The 18,395-nt window shown below is 38.6% G+C and overlaps 1 protein-coding gene and 1 long non-coding RNA gene across 2 annotated transcripts in view; one reads left to right on the top strand and one right to left on the bottom strand.

The window, feature by feature from the left end:
• LOC141500885 (uncharacterized) overlaps positions 1-18,395 on the top strand; it is a 43,406-nt gene that overhangs the window by 3,144 nt on the left and 21,867 nt on the right. The window contains exon 2 of the long non-coding RNA XR_012472069.1: positions 8,116-8,190. This is a non-coding gene — a long non-coding RNA (uncharacterized LOC141500885). The remainder of the gene's footprint in view (positions 1-8,115; positions 8,191-18,395) is intronic.
• The window catches only part of LOC141500883 (NACHT domain- and WD repeat-containing protein 1-like), a 70,045-nt gene continuing 61,418 nt past the window's right edge, over positions 9,769-18,395 (bottom strand). Inside the window, exon 16 of the mRNA XM_074204415.1 lies at positions 9,769-10,180. Coding sequence (XP_074060516.1) covers positions 9,885-10,180 — 296 coding nt within the window. The 3' untranslated portion in view covers positions 9,769-9,884. The remainder of the gene's footprint in view (positions 10,181-18,395) is intronic.

The raw sequence follows: 18,395 nt of genomic DNA, 5'->3' as shown, positions 1-18,395 counted from the left end.
TGAAACTCTTGCCTTCTTTCTGGGGATTCTGACTCTTCTGCATCACAAATCAAAAATGGTCCAAAAGTATTCTGATAATGAAGAATTGGCAGCTTGCATGGTAGGGATGCTGAAGGTACAATTTGAAATAGATATAAGATGGCACTCAACCACCTTCTCCAAGCTCTTGAGTAAAGTGTTTGTTGACAGATTCACCCAAAGAGTTTGATGATGGTAGGACAATTTCCTCTTTTTCATGAAACTTTTAAAACAGAATGCCGAGAACTTCATAAGGACTGTTCAAAGAAAGGAAAGCTATTTGAGGCACTGCCATTCTAGAATGGTGAGTTTCCTTGACCCTGCGTGCTCCCCACACATGTTCCTTATTATCTTTGTACTATAAATGTGTAGTCTCCCTTCCCCACATGATCTCTGTTTGCATTTGTGGGACAGAGAATACCTGAGGTAGGCAGAAGGAAATACCTTGTAGCTACTGTTCTTGCTGTGTTACTGGAGTATATATATTTTTTAATACCAAAGCATAGATTTGCTAGGAAATACCACACCACAGTATTGGAAATGGGAGTTGTGATTTCAGTCATTACTAGAATGCCCCTCTATTAGGGAATCTCAAAATCTATGTTTTGTTTCTTTTTCACAAAGTAAATGTCCTGGAAACTTATAATTTCAGACATTACCAGGATTACTGGTTGTCAAAAATTCAGAATTTCTATTTCTTTTCTTTCTACAATATTTCATTCAGTAAAATGTCTGCTATATATAACCACAAGTCATTTAACTCTTCAGAGCCCCATCTTTAAGATTTCACGTTAAAGCTCAATGGGTATGCTGAATTAATAGAGGAAATTGCTTCATTGAGTTCCCTAAACCATTAAAAAATCCAAAAGGAAGAGTTAGGTGGCCCACAGAGTATCAGCCCTGGAGTCAGGAAGACCAGGGTTTAAATTCAGCCTCAGACACTTAATACTTACTAGCTTTGTAACCTTGGGTAAGTCAATTAACCACATTACTTTGCAAAAACTTTTTTAAAATTCCAGTGCTTTGGGGTTGAGGAGGAACATTAAATTCCTTCGAGAATGGTGACAACACCAAGTCAAACAAATTACAAATTATTGGTGAAAATTTTCATGTCTTAAAAAACATGAATTTGAGGTGAAGCACAGAAACCGCGGTTTTTAACCTTTTTGGTGTTGTTACCCCTTTGACAAGCTAGTGAAGCTTGTAACCTTTTCTCAAAATAATGCTTTCAAAAATAAAATAAAATAACTTAAGATTCTATTAGAAACAAAATGTTAGTGAAAATAAAGATGTGGTTTTTTTACCTTATTCAAGTTTACAGAACCATCAAGGATGGACTCCAGTTTAAGAAGCCCAGTACTAAAATGAAAAACACGCAGTAAAAGGGCCTAAAGTTTTTATTTGTTTGTGTGCAATGACACCCAAAGAAAAGACAAGTCTCAACCATACATTCACAGGTTCTGCCTAGCAGAACCACCTAAACTAAGGCAGGGAGCACTGTTTCATTGTCTTATCTGAAAGAGCATCTTAAATAACTCTTTTGTTCCTACTACCTCTTATAATGTCATTGTTAAAGCAGGTGCCTTTATGGGAAGAAATAAGCCCTCCCATTTATATGTGCAAAATAATTTGGGGGAGCAAGGAGAGCATTAACTGGAGTCCTCTTGTATCTCTTGAATTGAACCAAGTCCTGAAAATAACTTAGGATTCCAAGAAGCAGGTAAAGACGGACAGCCCCCATCTCCAAGACAGTTTGAACCAAAGCACAGATGCAATGTTGGATACAGGGCACAGCTCACAGATAGAATGGGGGGGGGGGGGGATAATGTGTAATCATTATGGAATTAGAGGTTGGAACTAGACTATGATGAATTTAAATACTCAGTAAATGAGTATGTATTTAAACCTAGAGACAATAGGGAGTTTCTAAAGCTTATGGAGGAGAGTGACATATATTATCACACCTGTGCTTTATCCCTGTGGAACATGAATTAGAGAGGTTAAGAACCTGTTTCAGTCATCTATCTGAGAGGTGATGAAGTTCTAAACTAGTAGGAAGAGAGGAAAGGAATTGTATAGGATACTTTGATAGTTGCAACTACAGAGATGTTTGTTTGATGTCTATTAACTATATAGCACCAAGATCTCAGTTGTGTTACAGAAATTAAAATTCTATGACATTGTCATCAGAAACCCCAAGTCTCCTTGAATTAAAGACCTAAATTACAATCTTTCTTGTGTAATGGAGGGTCTGACATAGAGTGCTTCAGGTAGTGTCCCTCCACCTAGAGAAGGCTAAGAAACTTACTTCCAGGAGATATGAAATAGAAGTGCCTTGAAGAAACTGTAGAAGACACATGTATATTCTGTAATTATAACTCTAAAATAATTTTAATTGATTGATTAGTTCTGATTAGTTAGCCATGTGTTGAAGAAGAGGTTCTTTGGTTGACTGGGAAGATATTCAAAGAAGCCTATGAGCTTTAGCAACTTCCTCTTCTCATTTAAAGGTTCTGCTCACATTAAGAGACAATCCATTAACAGGAGTGGACAATGGGAAATTCCCCCTTCCCAGGTCTATATGGGCCTTCAGTCCTTGGCCCCTGCATTTATTCTTTATTTCCTTTTAAGAGATTGGAGCCTCAGACCTTGTGAGTTACAAAGATCATGGAACATTCCAATATTATAGAATCCTAGATCTGGTTTCCAGAATCACTATAATATCAATACCCCAGGAACTGAGAGTGATCTTTGGGAATAACTTGAGACCCTAGCCCAGTAGAAACTGAGATGAGGACTCATCCAGCTCTCATGCAACATTTCAATATCAACTTGGTGGGAACAGTGTTTTGTAGAAACTGAGCTAAATTGAACTTGTTCTCTCCAGAGATCAAAGTAATATAGGGGATGTGTGTACTTTCTTTATTGAATATAATTTTGCTGCATGAGATTGAGAAAAAGATGCATTTAATATTTTTCTATATTTATGAAATTTTTATTCCCTAATACATGGTTAATTTTTGTAAAGAGAGTGGCATGCATAGCTGAGAACTAAACATACTCCTTTCAAGTCCAATTCAATATTATCCAGAGGTCTATCACATCTAATTTTTCTAAAACTCTATTCCTCTCCTTTTTTTATTTTGTGATTAGATTTATCCAGGTCTGAGAGAAGGGGAAAAAGCAAACTATTATAGTTTTACTATTTCCCCCTGTAACTTATTTAACTTTTCCTTTAAGAATTTGAATGTTATGTTGTTGGATACATATGTGTTCAGTATATGAAAACATAGCTTCCCTGTTTCTCACTTTTAATTAGGTCTATTTTTGCTTTTGCTTTTCCTGAGATCATTATTGCCACCTCCAACCTTTTTTACTTCAGTTGAAACATAAAAGATTCTTTTCTAGCTCCTTATGTTCATTCTATGTTTATCTTTCTCTTTAAAGTATATTTTTTTATAAACAACATATTTCTAGATTCTGCTAACCTCTTCCACTCCATGAGTAAGTTCATCTCTTTCTCATTCACAGTTCAGATGGCTAATTGTGTATTTCTCTCCATCTTACTCTCTCCTATTTAGGCTTCCCTCTTTTAACCCTGTCTCCTCTCTTTTGCTTCTGACCACTCTCTTACTTAAACTGCCCTCCCTGTCACTCCTCTCCTTTATTCTCTCTTAACCCCTTTCTTTCTTATTTCTCTGTGAGATAAGAAAATTTTCTGTACACAATTATATGAGTGTCCTCCTTGAATTAGATCATATGAGAATGAGGTTCAAGTATTTCCTGCCTCCCTCCTCCCATTGCCTCCTCTATTAGGTCAATTCTTCCTTGCATGCCGCATTTATGTAAAATAAGTCTCTCCCTATTTCCACAACTTGCCCTCACCCCCACTTTTTCTCTGTGCATTCCTCTTCCTTACCTTTCCTTTCTTCTTTTAATATAATCCAAACATAATGGAATCACACCCAGTGCCCCTGTATATTATAATTACTCCACGACCCCAATGATAAAGTTCTAAGAGGTTACATGTATTATCTCTTCTTACATGAATTTAAATAATTTAACCTTGCTTGGTCCTTTATGATTTCTCATGTTTACCTTTTTATATTTCTTTTAGTCTCATGCTTATGAATGTCAGATTTTCTATTCAGCTCAAGCTTTTTCATCAGGAATGCTTAAAAGTTCCTTTATTTTATTAAATATCCATTTTGTTCTTTTTTTTGTCTTCTGCCTTTGTTTTGATATTTCCCAAAGTCATTAATTTGTATTTGATCAAATCTAATTTTGGGGAATTGTTTTCTTCAGTAAGATCTTTTCCTATTTTATGAAAACATTAATTCTCCTCTGATATTTTTCTTGTATAACTGATTTCTTTTCCTTGTTTTTCTCTCATCTTATTTGGTTTTTAAAAAATCTTTTGATTTTCTGTTTTCCTTAACACTTTTTTTAACTCTTCTAGAAATTCTTGTTGAGTTTATTTCAATCTGCATTTTTTTTTTTTGAGACTTTACTTGTAGATGTTTTCAAGTCATTATCTGCTGTGTTCCCTCTCACCATTCTTTGTGGTCAGATATTTTTTGTTGTTATTTGCTCATTCTTTCCATCTGCTTCTTGACTTTGGACTTGTTCTGCTCTGCTCCCTTCTGGAAGGATGTCTGACCTGAATCTCTGTCCTATATCTCTCTGCTACCTTCTCAGCCGAGTCTGGCAGCCTGTACGCATTCCGTGCTCCTGAAATGATGTGATCTAGATAGAGATATGCTTACTGACTTTCTAGCCTGAACTTGGTAAATTCCTGACCTAGGTAGGTTTGGGTTGCTGACTTGTGCATTTGCGTAGACTGCTCCCAGTCAGTTTGCCTATTGGACACAGGTTCAGAGTGACTAACCAGCTGGCTCTCCTTTGCTCTTAAATCCTACCCTGGCTAGTCTACTTGTTGAGCTAATGACTTCCTGAGCCCAAAGACATACAATTGCCTTTCTGGAACTTGTTCCATGTTCAGCAAAGACTCTGCTTAATGGTGACTGCTCCTATCTATCCTGGATCTGTGAACCCTAACTGAGTAATGGGCAACACAGCTACCATAAGGCAACCATTTCTATACCTAGAAATAGTTCATGGATTCCCTGGGATTGCTTTCTACCACAGTGCTCTGTCTCTGCTCTTTTTCCATCTCCAGGCACTGAAATACTCCCCACATCTGGTCTGTATGCTCCTAGCCAGCCTTCACCCCAGTCTTGATCGTTTACCACCTGTTTTCCTAAGCTTCTCTGGGCTGCAAAAATGATTCAATGTGATTTTTTTCTTCCCTTTCCTGATGAGAATTTGACCTGGTTCATTTTCTAGGTTGTTGTGAATTGTGTTAAATGTTTATAATATATTCTTATATTCAAATAGCACAATGTAAAAGCTAATTGACATTAAGTAGTTAAATGGAACTAGATTGCTAGTTATGGTTCCTAACAGAAGCAAGAAAATATTTCTAAATGGAGGGTGAGGCCATGACAATGGAAGAAAAAATAATACCAACTCTGTTAAAACCATAGCACCCTGAGGGGGGCAATGTAGCTCACCTGACTCTACAAAGAGACTGAATATATTTGCCATACTTGATTAGAAAAGGGATCTCTATTCCCTGAAACTAGTATGATCAGGATTTAGCTGGTTTATGATAACCAAACTTAGAGGGGGTAATGTTCTCTTGTTTAATCCCTTTTTAAAAGAAATATATCTTTGTGGGAATCCTTAGATGGAATGTTTAAGAGGAAATAATTGGTTTCATAATGTTATTTCCTCCCAATTTGACCACATATTAACAACACTATTGTTCTATTTGGTAAATGAAAATCCATAAATTTAAACCCATGTATTTTTACTTTGCTGTGGAATTTTGTCTTCTGCTTTACAACTATCAGAAAATATAATTTGGATTATCAGAAAGGAGGATACTATTATTATCTCACTTAACAGATGATAGTACATGTATGACCTATATCAGATTGTTTTCTGCCTTGGGGAGGAGGGAGGGAAGGCAGGGTGGTAGGAAAATATGGAACTCAAAAGCTTGCAAAAGGATGAATGTTGAAAGCTATTTTTGCATGTAATTGGGAAAAAAATAAAAGGAGATGTGGCCTAATTAATCAGAGCTGGAGCTGAAATCAAGAAGACCTGCTTTTGAATCTGGTCTCAGAAACTGATTGAACCAATTAATCATTCTTGGCCTGGATTTCCTCATCTGTTAAGTGAGATAATAATAGTGCCTTCCTTACAGGGTTGTAAGGATCAAATAAAATTATTTATGTAAAGCACTTTGACTCATTGCTTATCCTCTCCCTCTCCTGGGTTTTCATGACACCTTTCCCTTGATTTTCCTCCTATCTGCCAACATCCATGTCATAGCCCTTAATTATTATGGTCTCTCCTGAACCTTCTTAATTCATCCTCTCTTACAGTGATCTAATTAGCTTCTATGGCTTATCATCTCTACAGTTAACTACAGGACACACACACACACACACACACACACACACACACACACACACTATATACAACCCTAGGATGTCTCCTGAACTCCAGATCCTAAATAGCATCTATTATGTATTCCACAGGCATCTCAGAATCAACAAATACAAAATAGGAGTCATTTTCTTTTTCCCAAAACCTTTATTTCTAAATTGTCTATTTCAGTTGAGGGGGCCACTACCCTTCCAGTTAACTTTAATCAGACTCTACCCTTCCCTCTTACTGTCCATTTTCAATCAGTTACTGAGTCCTGTTGGTTCTACCTTCACATTATCTTCTGCATCTATATTCTTCGTCCACTCATATGACCGCCATACTAGTTCAGGCCTTCATGAACTCTTGCCTACATCATTAGAATAATCTCCTAATTGATCTTTCTGCTTCTAGTTCCCAATCCATCCACCCAATGGCCAAATTAAACTCGAAGTTGACCCTATCACTGCCATGCTCAAGAACTTCCAGTAGCAACCTTATTGTCTCTGGCATCAAATATAGTCTCCTCTATTTAGCAATTAAATTTCTTTATGCACTGGCTCCAGTTTATAGTTCTAGTAATGTTGTACATTATTTCCTTCTATGCATTCTATTTTTCAGGTAAACTAGCTACTTGCTTTGCTTTTTGCTATATACAACCTCTGTACCTTTACACAGGTTATCCTCAGTACCTGGAATATATTCCTTCCTTCCTTCCTTACTATTACTTGTTAGTATCCCCAGCTTCTTTCAAGGCTCAGTTCAGGGGCTACTTCCTATCTGTGACATTTTTTGATCTCTCTATATCAGGAGTGGGGAACCATTTTTTCTGCCAAGGGCCATTTAATTATTTTTAACATCATTTGCAGATCATACAAAATTATCAAATTAAAAATTAGCCTGTTGTATTTTATCAGATTTAATTAACAAATTAAATCAATTATTTAAACTCTTAGATTTATGGAATTTTGAGTCCCACCTATGGTTGCCAAGGCAGCACGAGATCAAATGATTTCTCAGGCCTTATATAGCTAGTGGGACAACCCCTGGTCTTTAAGATTATTTTTGAATAGATTTTGTATATTCTGCCTACTAGGAGGATGGGGTTTGGAACAATGTGAATATAAATGTGTGTTTGCTCCTTTCCATAGTAAAATGTAAGGTCCTTGAAGGAAGGTACTGTCTGGTTTTGTCTTTGTATCCCCAATGCCTAGCTTAGTCCCTGACACATAGTGGAAGTTTAATAATTACTTGTTGAATTAGAGAATTGTTAACTATTATCATTGTTCTTACATTTATACTTTGGGGGGGGGTCTACTCCACCTGGCCACATTAGTGCTTAGTCTAAGTTTTCTTAAATAATTTGATACTATTTCTTGTTCTGGATTCTTCACCTCAGACCTCTCATAGGATAAGGTGAAGCCACAAGCATTATAGGATGCAGGAAACAGAAAAAGCAATACCTCTAAGAACTTTCATTAATTTTATGTTTTAATGCTTACAATCAAGGTATACTTCTTCAGTATTTTTGTGGTCTATTTTGAAACATAAACAATGTCATTATAATTGATAACATTTTCTTTCCCAAATTCTATTTTCAAGTTCTACAGAGTAGGAAGGAGCTCTAGGACAGGCAACTGAACCCTAGCACTGATTCTGCCATAGATTTGCCACCAGGTAAGCTCCTTACCTGAGTCTTATGTTTTTCATATGTAAAGTGAGAGTCTCTGTAATCCTCCTTTGCTTTTTTGTCCATGCACAATTCTGTGAAAATTCTAGAGGAAAAAAAACTTGCAGAGCATCTCTTTGTATAGATTAATAGTCTACATGCCATGTCATAATGAACAGAGTTTTTAGGAAAATGAGGGATGGGTCAGTTAAAATAGAAAACAAAATGTGAGAAAAAGGTTCCCTCAAAAATTGTAGCTTCCCAGATTGCAATTTTTGAGGAGCAGTAGTTGGAGTGACTTATTTATTTATTTCTGACCTATGTTCCTCATAATTCTGAACCCTTTGGTTTTGGAATCCCTCTATTCAGCCTAGGTTTTGTGGTGCTAACTTGATACTATTCTGGGTTAAGATCATTTTATGAAAATGTCATGTCAGTAATACCTTTGGAATTCTGTTCGGCAAATACTGCTGCCAGCATCATGTAGGAGGTGGATTTGTTAATACTATGGGAATGTAAAAGCTTTTCACATTACAAAACATTTGTTTCAAACTTTAAAATGACACAGTGTTAAGCTAATCTATGTGATTCTAAAAGTTTGTGGAATGCATTCCTTTTTGATGACCCAATATCTATTATTTTTACCTTCTGGGGAAGCCTATAACTAATCAGAGGGACTCAATTCCCTATTTAATACTAATGAAATTTGCTGGAGTGAGACCAGGCTGATTTATGTGAGAATCCTGAGGGAAGCACCTGGAAGCTCTGGGTTCTCTTCCCTTTAGCACTAATCCTGGGAAACAAAAATGGAAACTGGGTTTCTAGTGTTTCACTGTTCAGCTACAGTGGCAGATGGTATAGAAGTAGGAAGACAGCGGCTCAGAAATCCTGCTATCTGAAAAACATGCATCTCCTAAAGTGATTACGAGCAAAGGGTACAGGGTTAGAAGAAGGGGACAGGGATGATAAATGACTCCTTGTTTTAACTCAAGGGTAGAGAGATGTCAAGCCAGCTTGGGATGGTGGCCAAGCTAATCAGTGCTGATTAGGCACACTCCTTATTGGAATGGTGCAGTGGAAATGCATTGGATTTAAAATCAGGGTCCCTTGGTTCAGATCCCATCTCTGCTGCTTACTACCTGAATGACAAAGTCACTTCTACTGATTAAAACTTGGTTTCCCCCTCTGTAAAGTAAAGGGATAAAATCCAGATGACTTCTAAGGCCTTTTTCATCTTCAAAATCTTATGATTCGGGCAGCTAGGTGGCGCAGTGGATAGAGCACCGGCCCTGGAGTCAAGAGTACCTGAGTTCAAATTGGGACTCAGACACTTAATAATTACCTAGCTGTGTGGCCTTGGGCAAGTCACTTAACCCCATTGCCTTGCAAAAAAAAGAAAAGAAAAGGAAAAAACTAAAAAAAACCCAACATGATTCTCGTATAGTCCCAACACTAGTACTATCTCCTGAGGTGATTTCTGCGGCTAGTAGTAGACACAGTGAATTGTACATAGTAGATCCTTCATAAATATTTGTTTAGTAAATAAATTAAGAAAAAAAAAGATACAAAGATGATATCCTTGTGGCAGATCTGAAGTGAAACGGATATGAGGAGGAAAAAGGATGGCTTGAAAAACAAAAGCCAATTCTATCAAGAATGATGTGATTGCCCTCTAAATTCTCCTTGCCTATCTCATGTTCTGTCAGAGGACCACACAGACTTGAGAGATCTTATGTGGACTGTCTTGCTTTTCTTCCTCTCTTTTCGAGTCACCCGGTTGTTTTCTTACCACCATTAGAATCTCTTCTTGCTTCTTGGTTTTGATAGTACATGTTGCCTTGATGTTCTTGAGTGGGTCAAAAGAGACACTTCGTGGCTGAGGACAGTGGAAGCGCTCACGGATGAGATGGCCATGTCTCGTTGTTGCAATAAACCCATCCGCTGTAGAGATAATTTTGTTCACTGTTGTACATACAAACTGAACAGCCAACAAGGAACCTAAGGACAAGTTAGGGAAGCAAAATGAGAAACTCTCAAATCAGAAGTAGGAAGCCACACCACTTCAACTTCTTTGATTGCTGTGTTTTACCTTGTTAACAGAGGTGCCATGGGTAGTGGATAGAGAAGTGGGCTGAGAATCAGAAAAACCTCAATTCAAATCCTTGCATTGATACTTACCAGCTATGAGACTTTGCCAATTCCCTAGGACTTAACTATTAAGTCGTGGATAGCAGCAATTTATTTTGATGGAAGGGACTTACCACACTGACAGTTCAAATTACAGATTGTTCATGTATGTTAGGCTTGATGATTATTAATTATTCTATGCATCCATTTTGACTTCCAGAGTTGGAAGGGACCTCATAACATAAAATGTTAAAGTTGAAAGGGTTCAAAACACAAAGAATGTCATATATGAAATTGTAAATATAGAACATTAAGGGTAAAAGACCTTAGAATATAAAATGTCAAAAGGAAAGGAATCAGAGAGCATCTAGTCCAATCTCTTGACATTTCAAAGGAGAGAACTGAAGTCCAATAAGGAGAAGGGATTTGCCCAAGATCAAGGACACATTATGTTTTGAAAAGCTTGTCCAATTTGCATCATACTGATATTCAAATATGATTATAGTAGGCACTCAATAAATGTTGAATGAATGAACAGTTATTAAAGCTCAGTGCTCTACCAAAAGAACCATTTATGGAAGATTTATGAATCCTTTTACTAGATATCATTAACACATTTCCCAACTGCAAAGCACTGTCTGACATGGCTTGTTATATTCAAATAGGAAGTTATTAAGGTTATCATAATGGAAAATATTACCAACATGCCTCTATTCTCCTGGAGTTTCCCTCACCCTAGCCTCAGAGAACAAGAAAGAATAGAGGGCCCAAACTTGAAATCTTTTCCCTCCTTGCCATAAGGCTCAAATCAACAATGATGGAAAATTTGGCCCATTACTATGTAAATAAAAAAATCTCAGCAGGTTGCCAAGGAGCCAGAATTTATTTAGCCATTGTGATATTCCAACACATTCTAAAATTTATAATGCTCATAACCACAGGCACTGAGCATTTTGGAATAAAATCTTATCAAGCACATCTCTCACAAGAATCCAGTGAAAATGGTATTATCAAAATGATGAAATTCAAGACAGAAATCACCCACTCTACAACCTGTGTAGAACCATTTCTCTGACTCTGATGTCTCTGAACTAGATTAGTGAGTATTCAAAGGATTTTTTCCATAACTGGAAAAGTCTCTTTGAAGATACAATATAAAATGTTAGCATTAAAAGAGGGATGGGGGCAGGGGCAGCTAGGTGGCTCAGTGCATAGAGCACTGGCCCTGGAGTCAGGAGTACCTGGGTTCAAATATGGTCTCAGACACTTAATAATTACCTAGCTTTGTGGCCTTGGGCAAGCCACTTAACCCCATTGCCTTGCCAAAAAAAAAAAAAAGCTAAAAAAAAGTAAAAAAAGAGGGACAGGGGCATCTAGGTGGCACAGTGGATAGAGTACTAGCCATGGAGTGAGGAGAACTGAGTTCAACTTCAACTTCAGACAATTAATAATTATCTAGCCATGTGACCTTGGGCAAGTCGCTTAACCCCATTGCCTTGCAACCCCCCCCACCAAAAAAAGAGGGACAGATTTTTACTTTTAAATTAAAGGGGGGGGTGGTGGAGCCAAGATGGCAACAAGAAGGGATCGAGTCTTAGGAGCTCTCTGATAAAACTTGAAACTAAGGACTCTAACTAAACTTTTGAGAGACAGAACCCACAAAGGGACCCAGTGAGACAGTTCTCCTACTCAAGGTAACCTGGAAAAGAGCAGAAAGGCTCTGCTCCCCGGGGCAGAGGGGCGGCCTGCCAGAGGGGTGGCCCACCAGAGCCAAAGAACTTCAGCCTCCCGGAGGCAGCCCCAGGGCACTTGGAGCCATGGCTCACAGCAGCGGGGGAGTCTCCTGAGCTGCACTCCAGGGAGCACCGGGCACAAAGTGGGGGAACAGCGGGGGACCTCTGCCAGAGCCAGCACCTGGAGCCCAGCCCTCAGGGCACACAGCAAGCAGCTTGGTCTTTCAGCAGCCTAGACCCAGAAACAGAAGCAGGCAGAGCCAGTAAGCAGGAGCCTCCAGGACATGAGCCCATTGAGCTGAGGGAGGGGAGTGAAGAGAGAAACTGCAGAGCTCTGTCCTCTGCCCCTGGAATAAGACTCTGGGGCTCTGACCACATTCAGATCCTGATCCCAGTCTAGGCCCCCCCATAGAACAGCAGGGGCCCCCCCACCTCGGCCCCATGGCAGAGGGGGGCGCTTAGGGTCATTCACAGACCAGGAGGGAGGACAGAGCCTCACACACTGAGACCCTTATGGGAGTGTCCCAAAAGCTCAGGAAGCACCCCCAAACTAGGCCTAGGCTGGGAAAATGAGCAAGCAGAGAAATAAGAGGAAAACTATTGAGAAATATTTTGCAAATGAGCCCAAGAAGGATCAAAATACTCAGTCTGAAGATGAGGAAGCACAAGCTCCTGCATCTAAAGACTCCAAGAAAAACAGAAATTGGGCTCAGGCTATGATAGAGCTCAAAAAAGACTTTGAAAATCAAATGAGGGAGTTGGGAGAAAAACTGGGAAAAGAAAGGAGAGAGATGCAGGAAAAACATGAAAATGAAGTCAGCAGCTTAGTCAAGGAAATCCAAAAAAATGCTGAAGAAAATAGCATGCTAAAAAACAGCTTAGGTCAAATGGATAAAACAGTTCAAAAAGTTATTGAGGAGAAGAATGCTTTAAAAAGCAAAATTGGCCAGATGGAAAAAGAGATAAGAAAACTCTCTGAGGAAAACAAATCCTTCAGACAAAGAATAGAATTCAGGGAGATTGATGAATTTACCAGAAATCAGGAATCAATACTTGAAAACCAAAAAAAAATGAAAAATTAGAAGAAAATGTGAAATATCTCATTGAAAAAACAACTGATATGGAAAACAGACTTAGGAAAGATAATTTGAAAATTATTGGAATACCTGAAAGTCATGATCAGGAAAAGAGCCTTGACATCATTTTCAAAGAATTACTACAGAAAAATTGCTCTGATATTCTAGAAGCAGAGGGCAAAATAGAAATGGAGAGAATCTACCGATTCCCCCGAGAAAGAGATCCCAAAAAAGCAACCCCTAGGAATATTATAGCCAAGTTCCAGAACTCCCAAGTCAAAGAGAAAATATTACAAGCAGGCAGAGGGACACAGTTCAAATATCATGGAGCTGCAGTCAGGATCACACAGGACTTAGCAGCAACTACAGTGGAAGCTTGTAGGGATTGGAATACAATATACCGGAAGGCAAAAGAGCTTAGAATGCAGCCAAGAATGAACTACCCAGCAAGGCTGAATGTCCTCTTCCAGGGAAAAAGATGGACTTTCAATAAACCAGGGGAATTTCAAATGTTCCTTTTGGAATGGCCAGAGCTGAACAGAAGGTTTGATCTTCAGATATAGGACTCAGGTGAAGCATGGAGATTGGAGGAGAGAGGAGAAATATGAGGGACTTAATGAGGATGAACTGCATGTATAGAAAAATGATACTGATAATATTCATATGAACCTTCTCAGTTAATAGAGCAGGTAGAGGGAGCTTTTATAGTTGAAGCACAGGAGAAAGCTGAATTCGAAGATAAAATATGGTATAAAAATGGAGTCAACAGAAAAAAAGGGAAATGGAATGGGAGAAAGAGAAAGGAGAAGGGGAATAGTCCAAGATATTTCACATAAGATTTTTTTTTATTACAATTAGCTATTGCAATGATATGGAAGGGGGGAGGCAAGGGGGAATGAGGGAACCTTTGCTCTCATCAGAGATGGCTAGGAGAGGAAACAGCAAATATACTCAATGGGGTATAGACAACTGGAGTAAGAAGGAGTGGGGAGCAGGGGGAAGGGGTGGGGATGTGAATAAAGGAGGAGAGGATGGACCATGGGAGGAGAATGGTCAGATATAACACATTTTCTTTTTTACTTCTTGCAAGGGGCTGGGATTGGATGGCCTGTCCAGGACCATAGGGCCAGGTCGATGCTGGGCCTAAGGGGTGGTATGGGGGCTCCGGGCCTCTTGGCCCCAGGGCCAGGGATCTGTCTGCGGTGCCACTCAGAGACCCTACAGCAGAGTCAGAGTGAAAGGAGAGAGAAAATATAGTACAGGGTAATGGAGAAATATGAAAGGAGGGAGTTGCGATCAGCAATGGCAACGTTGGAAAAATATGGAAGTAACTTTTGTGATGGACTTATCATAAAGAATGAGATCCACTCACGACAGAGTTGATGGTGTTGGAACAAAGACTGAAGCACATTTTTTGTTATTATTATTTGGGGGAGGGGGCAGGGCAAGTGGGGCTGGATGACCTGCCTGGGGCCACATAGCAGGGTGATCTTTGGGTGTCTGGGGCGGGATTTGGACCCAGGTGCTCCTGGCTCAAGGGCCAATATTCTGTCTGCCACCCAGCCACCACTACTATTATTACTATTTTATTTTATTTTGGGTCTTTTTTTTTCTTCTTTTTGGTTTTTGCAGGGCAATGGGGATTGGGTGGCTTGCATGTCACACGGCTGGGTGATTGTTGGGTTTACGAGGCTGGATATGGGCTCGGGTGCTCGTGGCTCCAGGGCTGGTACTTCATCCATTGCGCCACCTGGCCATACCTACAATTATTACTATTATTTTTTTAATTTTAATTTTTTTTTCTCTCCCCTTTACTTTTTTCGCCCAAGCAAGTCTATCTGTATTCATGGGGGGAGAAGTATTTTGTTTACTTGTAAACAAGAATATTTTATTAATGTAAAAAAACATTTGTACAAAATGAGAATAAAAAATAAATTTAAAAAAAGATAAATTAAAAGTGAGAGGAGACAGAAATGAGGACAGTTTCATAAAATCATTTACCCTAGTAGCACAGCTACACTGCCTGTCAGAGATGTCCCAGTGGGAATCTCTGTGTCAAGTGAGGGCTTAGACAAGACTTTGGAAAAAAATTATCAAAATTGTGTATTTCACCAAGATGGGAGGTAGATGAAAAAGCTAGAATCCCAAAATTGACAGACAGGAATAATTCAACAAACATACACTCCTGTGTGTGGTGTGGTAGGCACTAGAGATAGAAAACTAAAAATGAACTGGGCAGAGCCTGCCAAAAAGGAGTTCACATTCTTCTAGGGCAGTCCATTTGCGTGTGTGTGTGTGTGTGTGTGTGTGTGTGTGTGTGTGTGTGTGTGTGTGTGTGTGCGCGCGCGTGTGTGTGTGTGTGTGTCTGTGAAATGGATCCCTTTGGTAGGTCAGTCTGGTGAAGCTAATGGATTCTTCAGAATTGTGTTTTTAAAAAGCATAAAATCAAATACATAGGATTACACAAAGGAAACCAATTATATTGAAATCTAATTCAAGATATTTCTAAAACAATTTTATGTACTCCAGGTTAAGAGTCCCTGTATTGGGGAATGCAACAGGTATACAGATAAGTAAATACAAAATAATTTTAGAAAACACCAGCAGTGATGGGGCAAGGGGGTTAGATCAGTCAGTCAGTAAACATTTATTAAAAACCTACTATGTACCAGCCATCATGCTTAGTTTTGGGGAGATACAAAAAGATTCAAAAGATGGTCCCTAGGGGTGGCTAGGTGGTGTAGTGGTGTAGTGGATAAAGCACCGGCCCTGGAGTCAGGAGTACCTGGGTTCAAATCCTGTCTCAGACACTTAATAATTACCTAGTTGTGTGGCCTTGGACAAGCCACTTAACCCTATTTGCCTTGCAAAAACCTAAAAAAAAAAAAAAAAAAAAAAAAAAGATGGTCCCTGCTCTCAAGGAGTTTACAATCAAATGGGGGAAACAAAATGCAAACAAATGTATACAAAGTAAGTTATATACAGGATATATAATTTTAAGAGGGGTTAGGAGGGATGGGGGAAGACTTCTTGTATATAAACCTTAAATGTTTAGAGATAAAGAAAATAACAGGAATATAAGTTAGACATGGATTTTATTCTCTTAAGATTTATGTAGAAACTTATAGGTTGGAAACCATAATAGAAATAACCACCCTGAACAGAGAGAGAGGGAATATTTATACATTAAAAAGTCAAGCTAAAAGGCCAACGACACTGGATCAGAGAATACCAAGAGTGCTGGGAAATAAGGTATAAAAAGAATTGAAAGGGAGGGGGACTAGATGATCAAGGGCTTTGAATACCAAACAGCACTTTGTATTTGTTCCTGGAGGCACTAGGAAGTCACTGGATTTTACTGAGTGGGGCAGGGGGAGGGATGACATCAGGATAGATCATGAAAGGTTTTCATGGAGGAGCTGACACCTGAACTAAACCTTGAAGGAAGCTAAGGATTTCAAGAAGCGAAAATGAGGGGGACAATGTATGGAGGAAAAAGTGAGGGGTTAACATACATAAAGACACAGAAATGTTGAGATAGCTGGTAGGTTAGATTGACTAAAGTGATGAAATTTTTTAAAAAGTTTTATTTAAGGCAATGGAGTCAAGTGACTTGCCCAAGGTCACACAGCTAGACATTTATTATGTGTCTGAGGCCGCATTTGAACTCAGATCCTCCTGACTACAGTTCTGGTGCTTTATCCACTGTGTCACCTAACTGCCCCCTAGGATGATGAAATTCAATACAAACATAAAGTCTTACATTTGGATTAAACAATCAACTAAGCAAGTACAGAAAAGGAGAAACACGTTTAGAAAACAGCTCATATGAAAAATCAACAGACTAGAAGCTTAATATGAGCCTACAGGGATAATATCCTAACCAAGAGGACTCTTGTGATCTTAGGCAGCATTTACAGAAGTGCAATTAGTGATTCAATACTGAACTCACCAAAAAAGTTGAGATAACAACCTAGAGAGGTGGCAGCAACAATAATGGGAAGAAGACAGTACAAGTGGATTGCATAGATCTCAAAAGAGGAAAAGTTGTTGAGATATAGTAGTGTTTTCCTTTCTCCTCCTGTAGCTAGATAGATAGTATAACAGACAGATAACCTGTAGGACTTGAAAGCAAGGAAGAACTGAGTTTGAATCCTTTCTCAGGTTCTTACTAGCTTACTACTTACTGGGCAAATCATTTATTCTTTGTCAGTATCAATTTCCTCATCTGTAAAATGGTTATACTTGCAGAACCAGAAGAACATTGTACATCCTAACAGCAACATGATCAACCTTAATGGACTTGCTCATTCCATCAAATCAGGCACAATTTGGGGGTATCTGCAATGAAGAATACCATTTGTATCCAGAGAAAGAATTTTGGAGTTGGAACAAAGACCAAAGACTATTACCTTTAATTTTTTTTTTAGGTTTTTGCAAGGCAAATGGGGTTAAGTGGCTTGCCCAAGGCCACACAGCTAGGGAATTATTAAGTGTCTGAGACCGGATTTGAACCCAGGTACTCCTACCTCCAAGGCCAGTGTTTTATCCACTATGCCACCTAGCCGCCCCTATTACCTTTAATTTAAAAAAAAAGTCATCTTATTATGTAATTTTGCTATCTCTTATACTTTGTTTTGCTTCCTTAAGGATATGATTTCTCATCACATTCAATTTTGATCAATGTATATAGCATGGAAACAATGTAAAGACGAACAGACTACCTTCTGTTGGGGGGGAAGGGAAGTGAGATTAGGGGGAAAATTGTAAAATTCAAAATAAATAAAATCTTTTTTAAAAAAATGAGTGTACTTCACAGCATGAGGATCAAATAAGATTTTATGTTGTTCTTGTTGTTCAGCAGTTTAGTTGTGTCCAAATGAGGTTTTCTTGGCAAAGATCCTGGAGTGTTTTGCCATTTCCCTCTCTAAGTATATCCCTGTTTTTACAGATGTGGAACTGAGGCAAATAAGGGGTAAGTGACTTTCCAGAGTCACACAACCACACATATATCTTTACAAATTTTAATGTTAGCTATTGTTATTACTAAAATGTTTGTATCTTAGATTCTACAGAGTGGTAGAAGCAATGATCCCTTTGTTAAAATGTTTTTCACTGGGAAACAATTCTAGAGAGAAAAACTCTAGAGAGCTGAAAAAAGAAAGTAATTTAATTGGGAGTCTCAGATATCCAATATACAAATAGATTCTTCTTTGGTATGAATGTGCCCTCCACCAGCTTGGAATACAACCACTCTATGCCTCAGTTATCTTCATG

Source organism: Macrotis lagotis, chromosome X, assembly GCF_037893015.1.
Source record: "Macrotis lagotis isolate mMagLag1 chromosome X, bilby.v1.9.chrom.fasta, whole genome shotgun sequence".
NCBI classification, from domain to species: Eukaryota; Metazoa; Chordata; class Mammalia; order Peramelemorphia; family Peramelidae; genus Macrotis; species Macrotis lagotis.
Note: the sequence above shows the minus strand (reverse complement) of the source record. Positions and strands in the feature narration are given on the sequence as shown.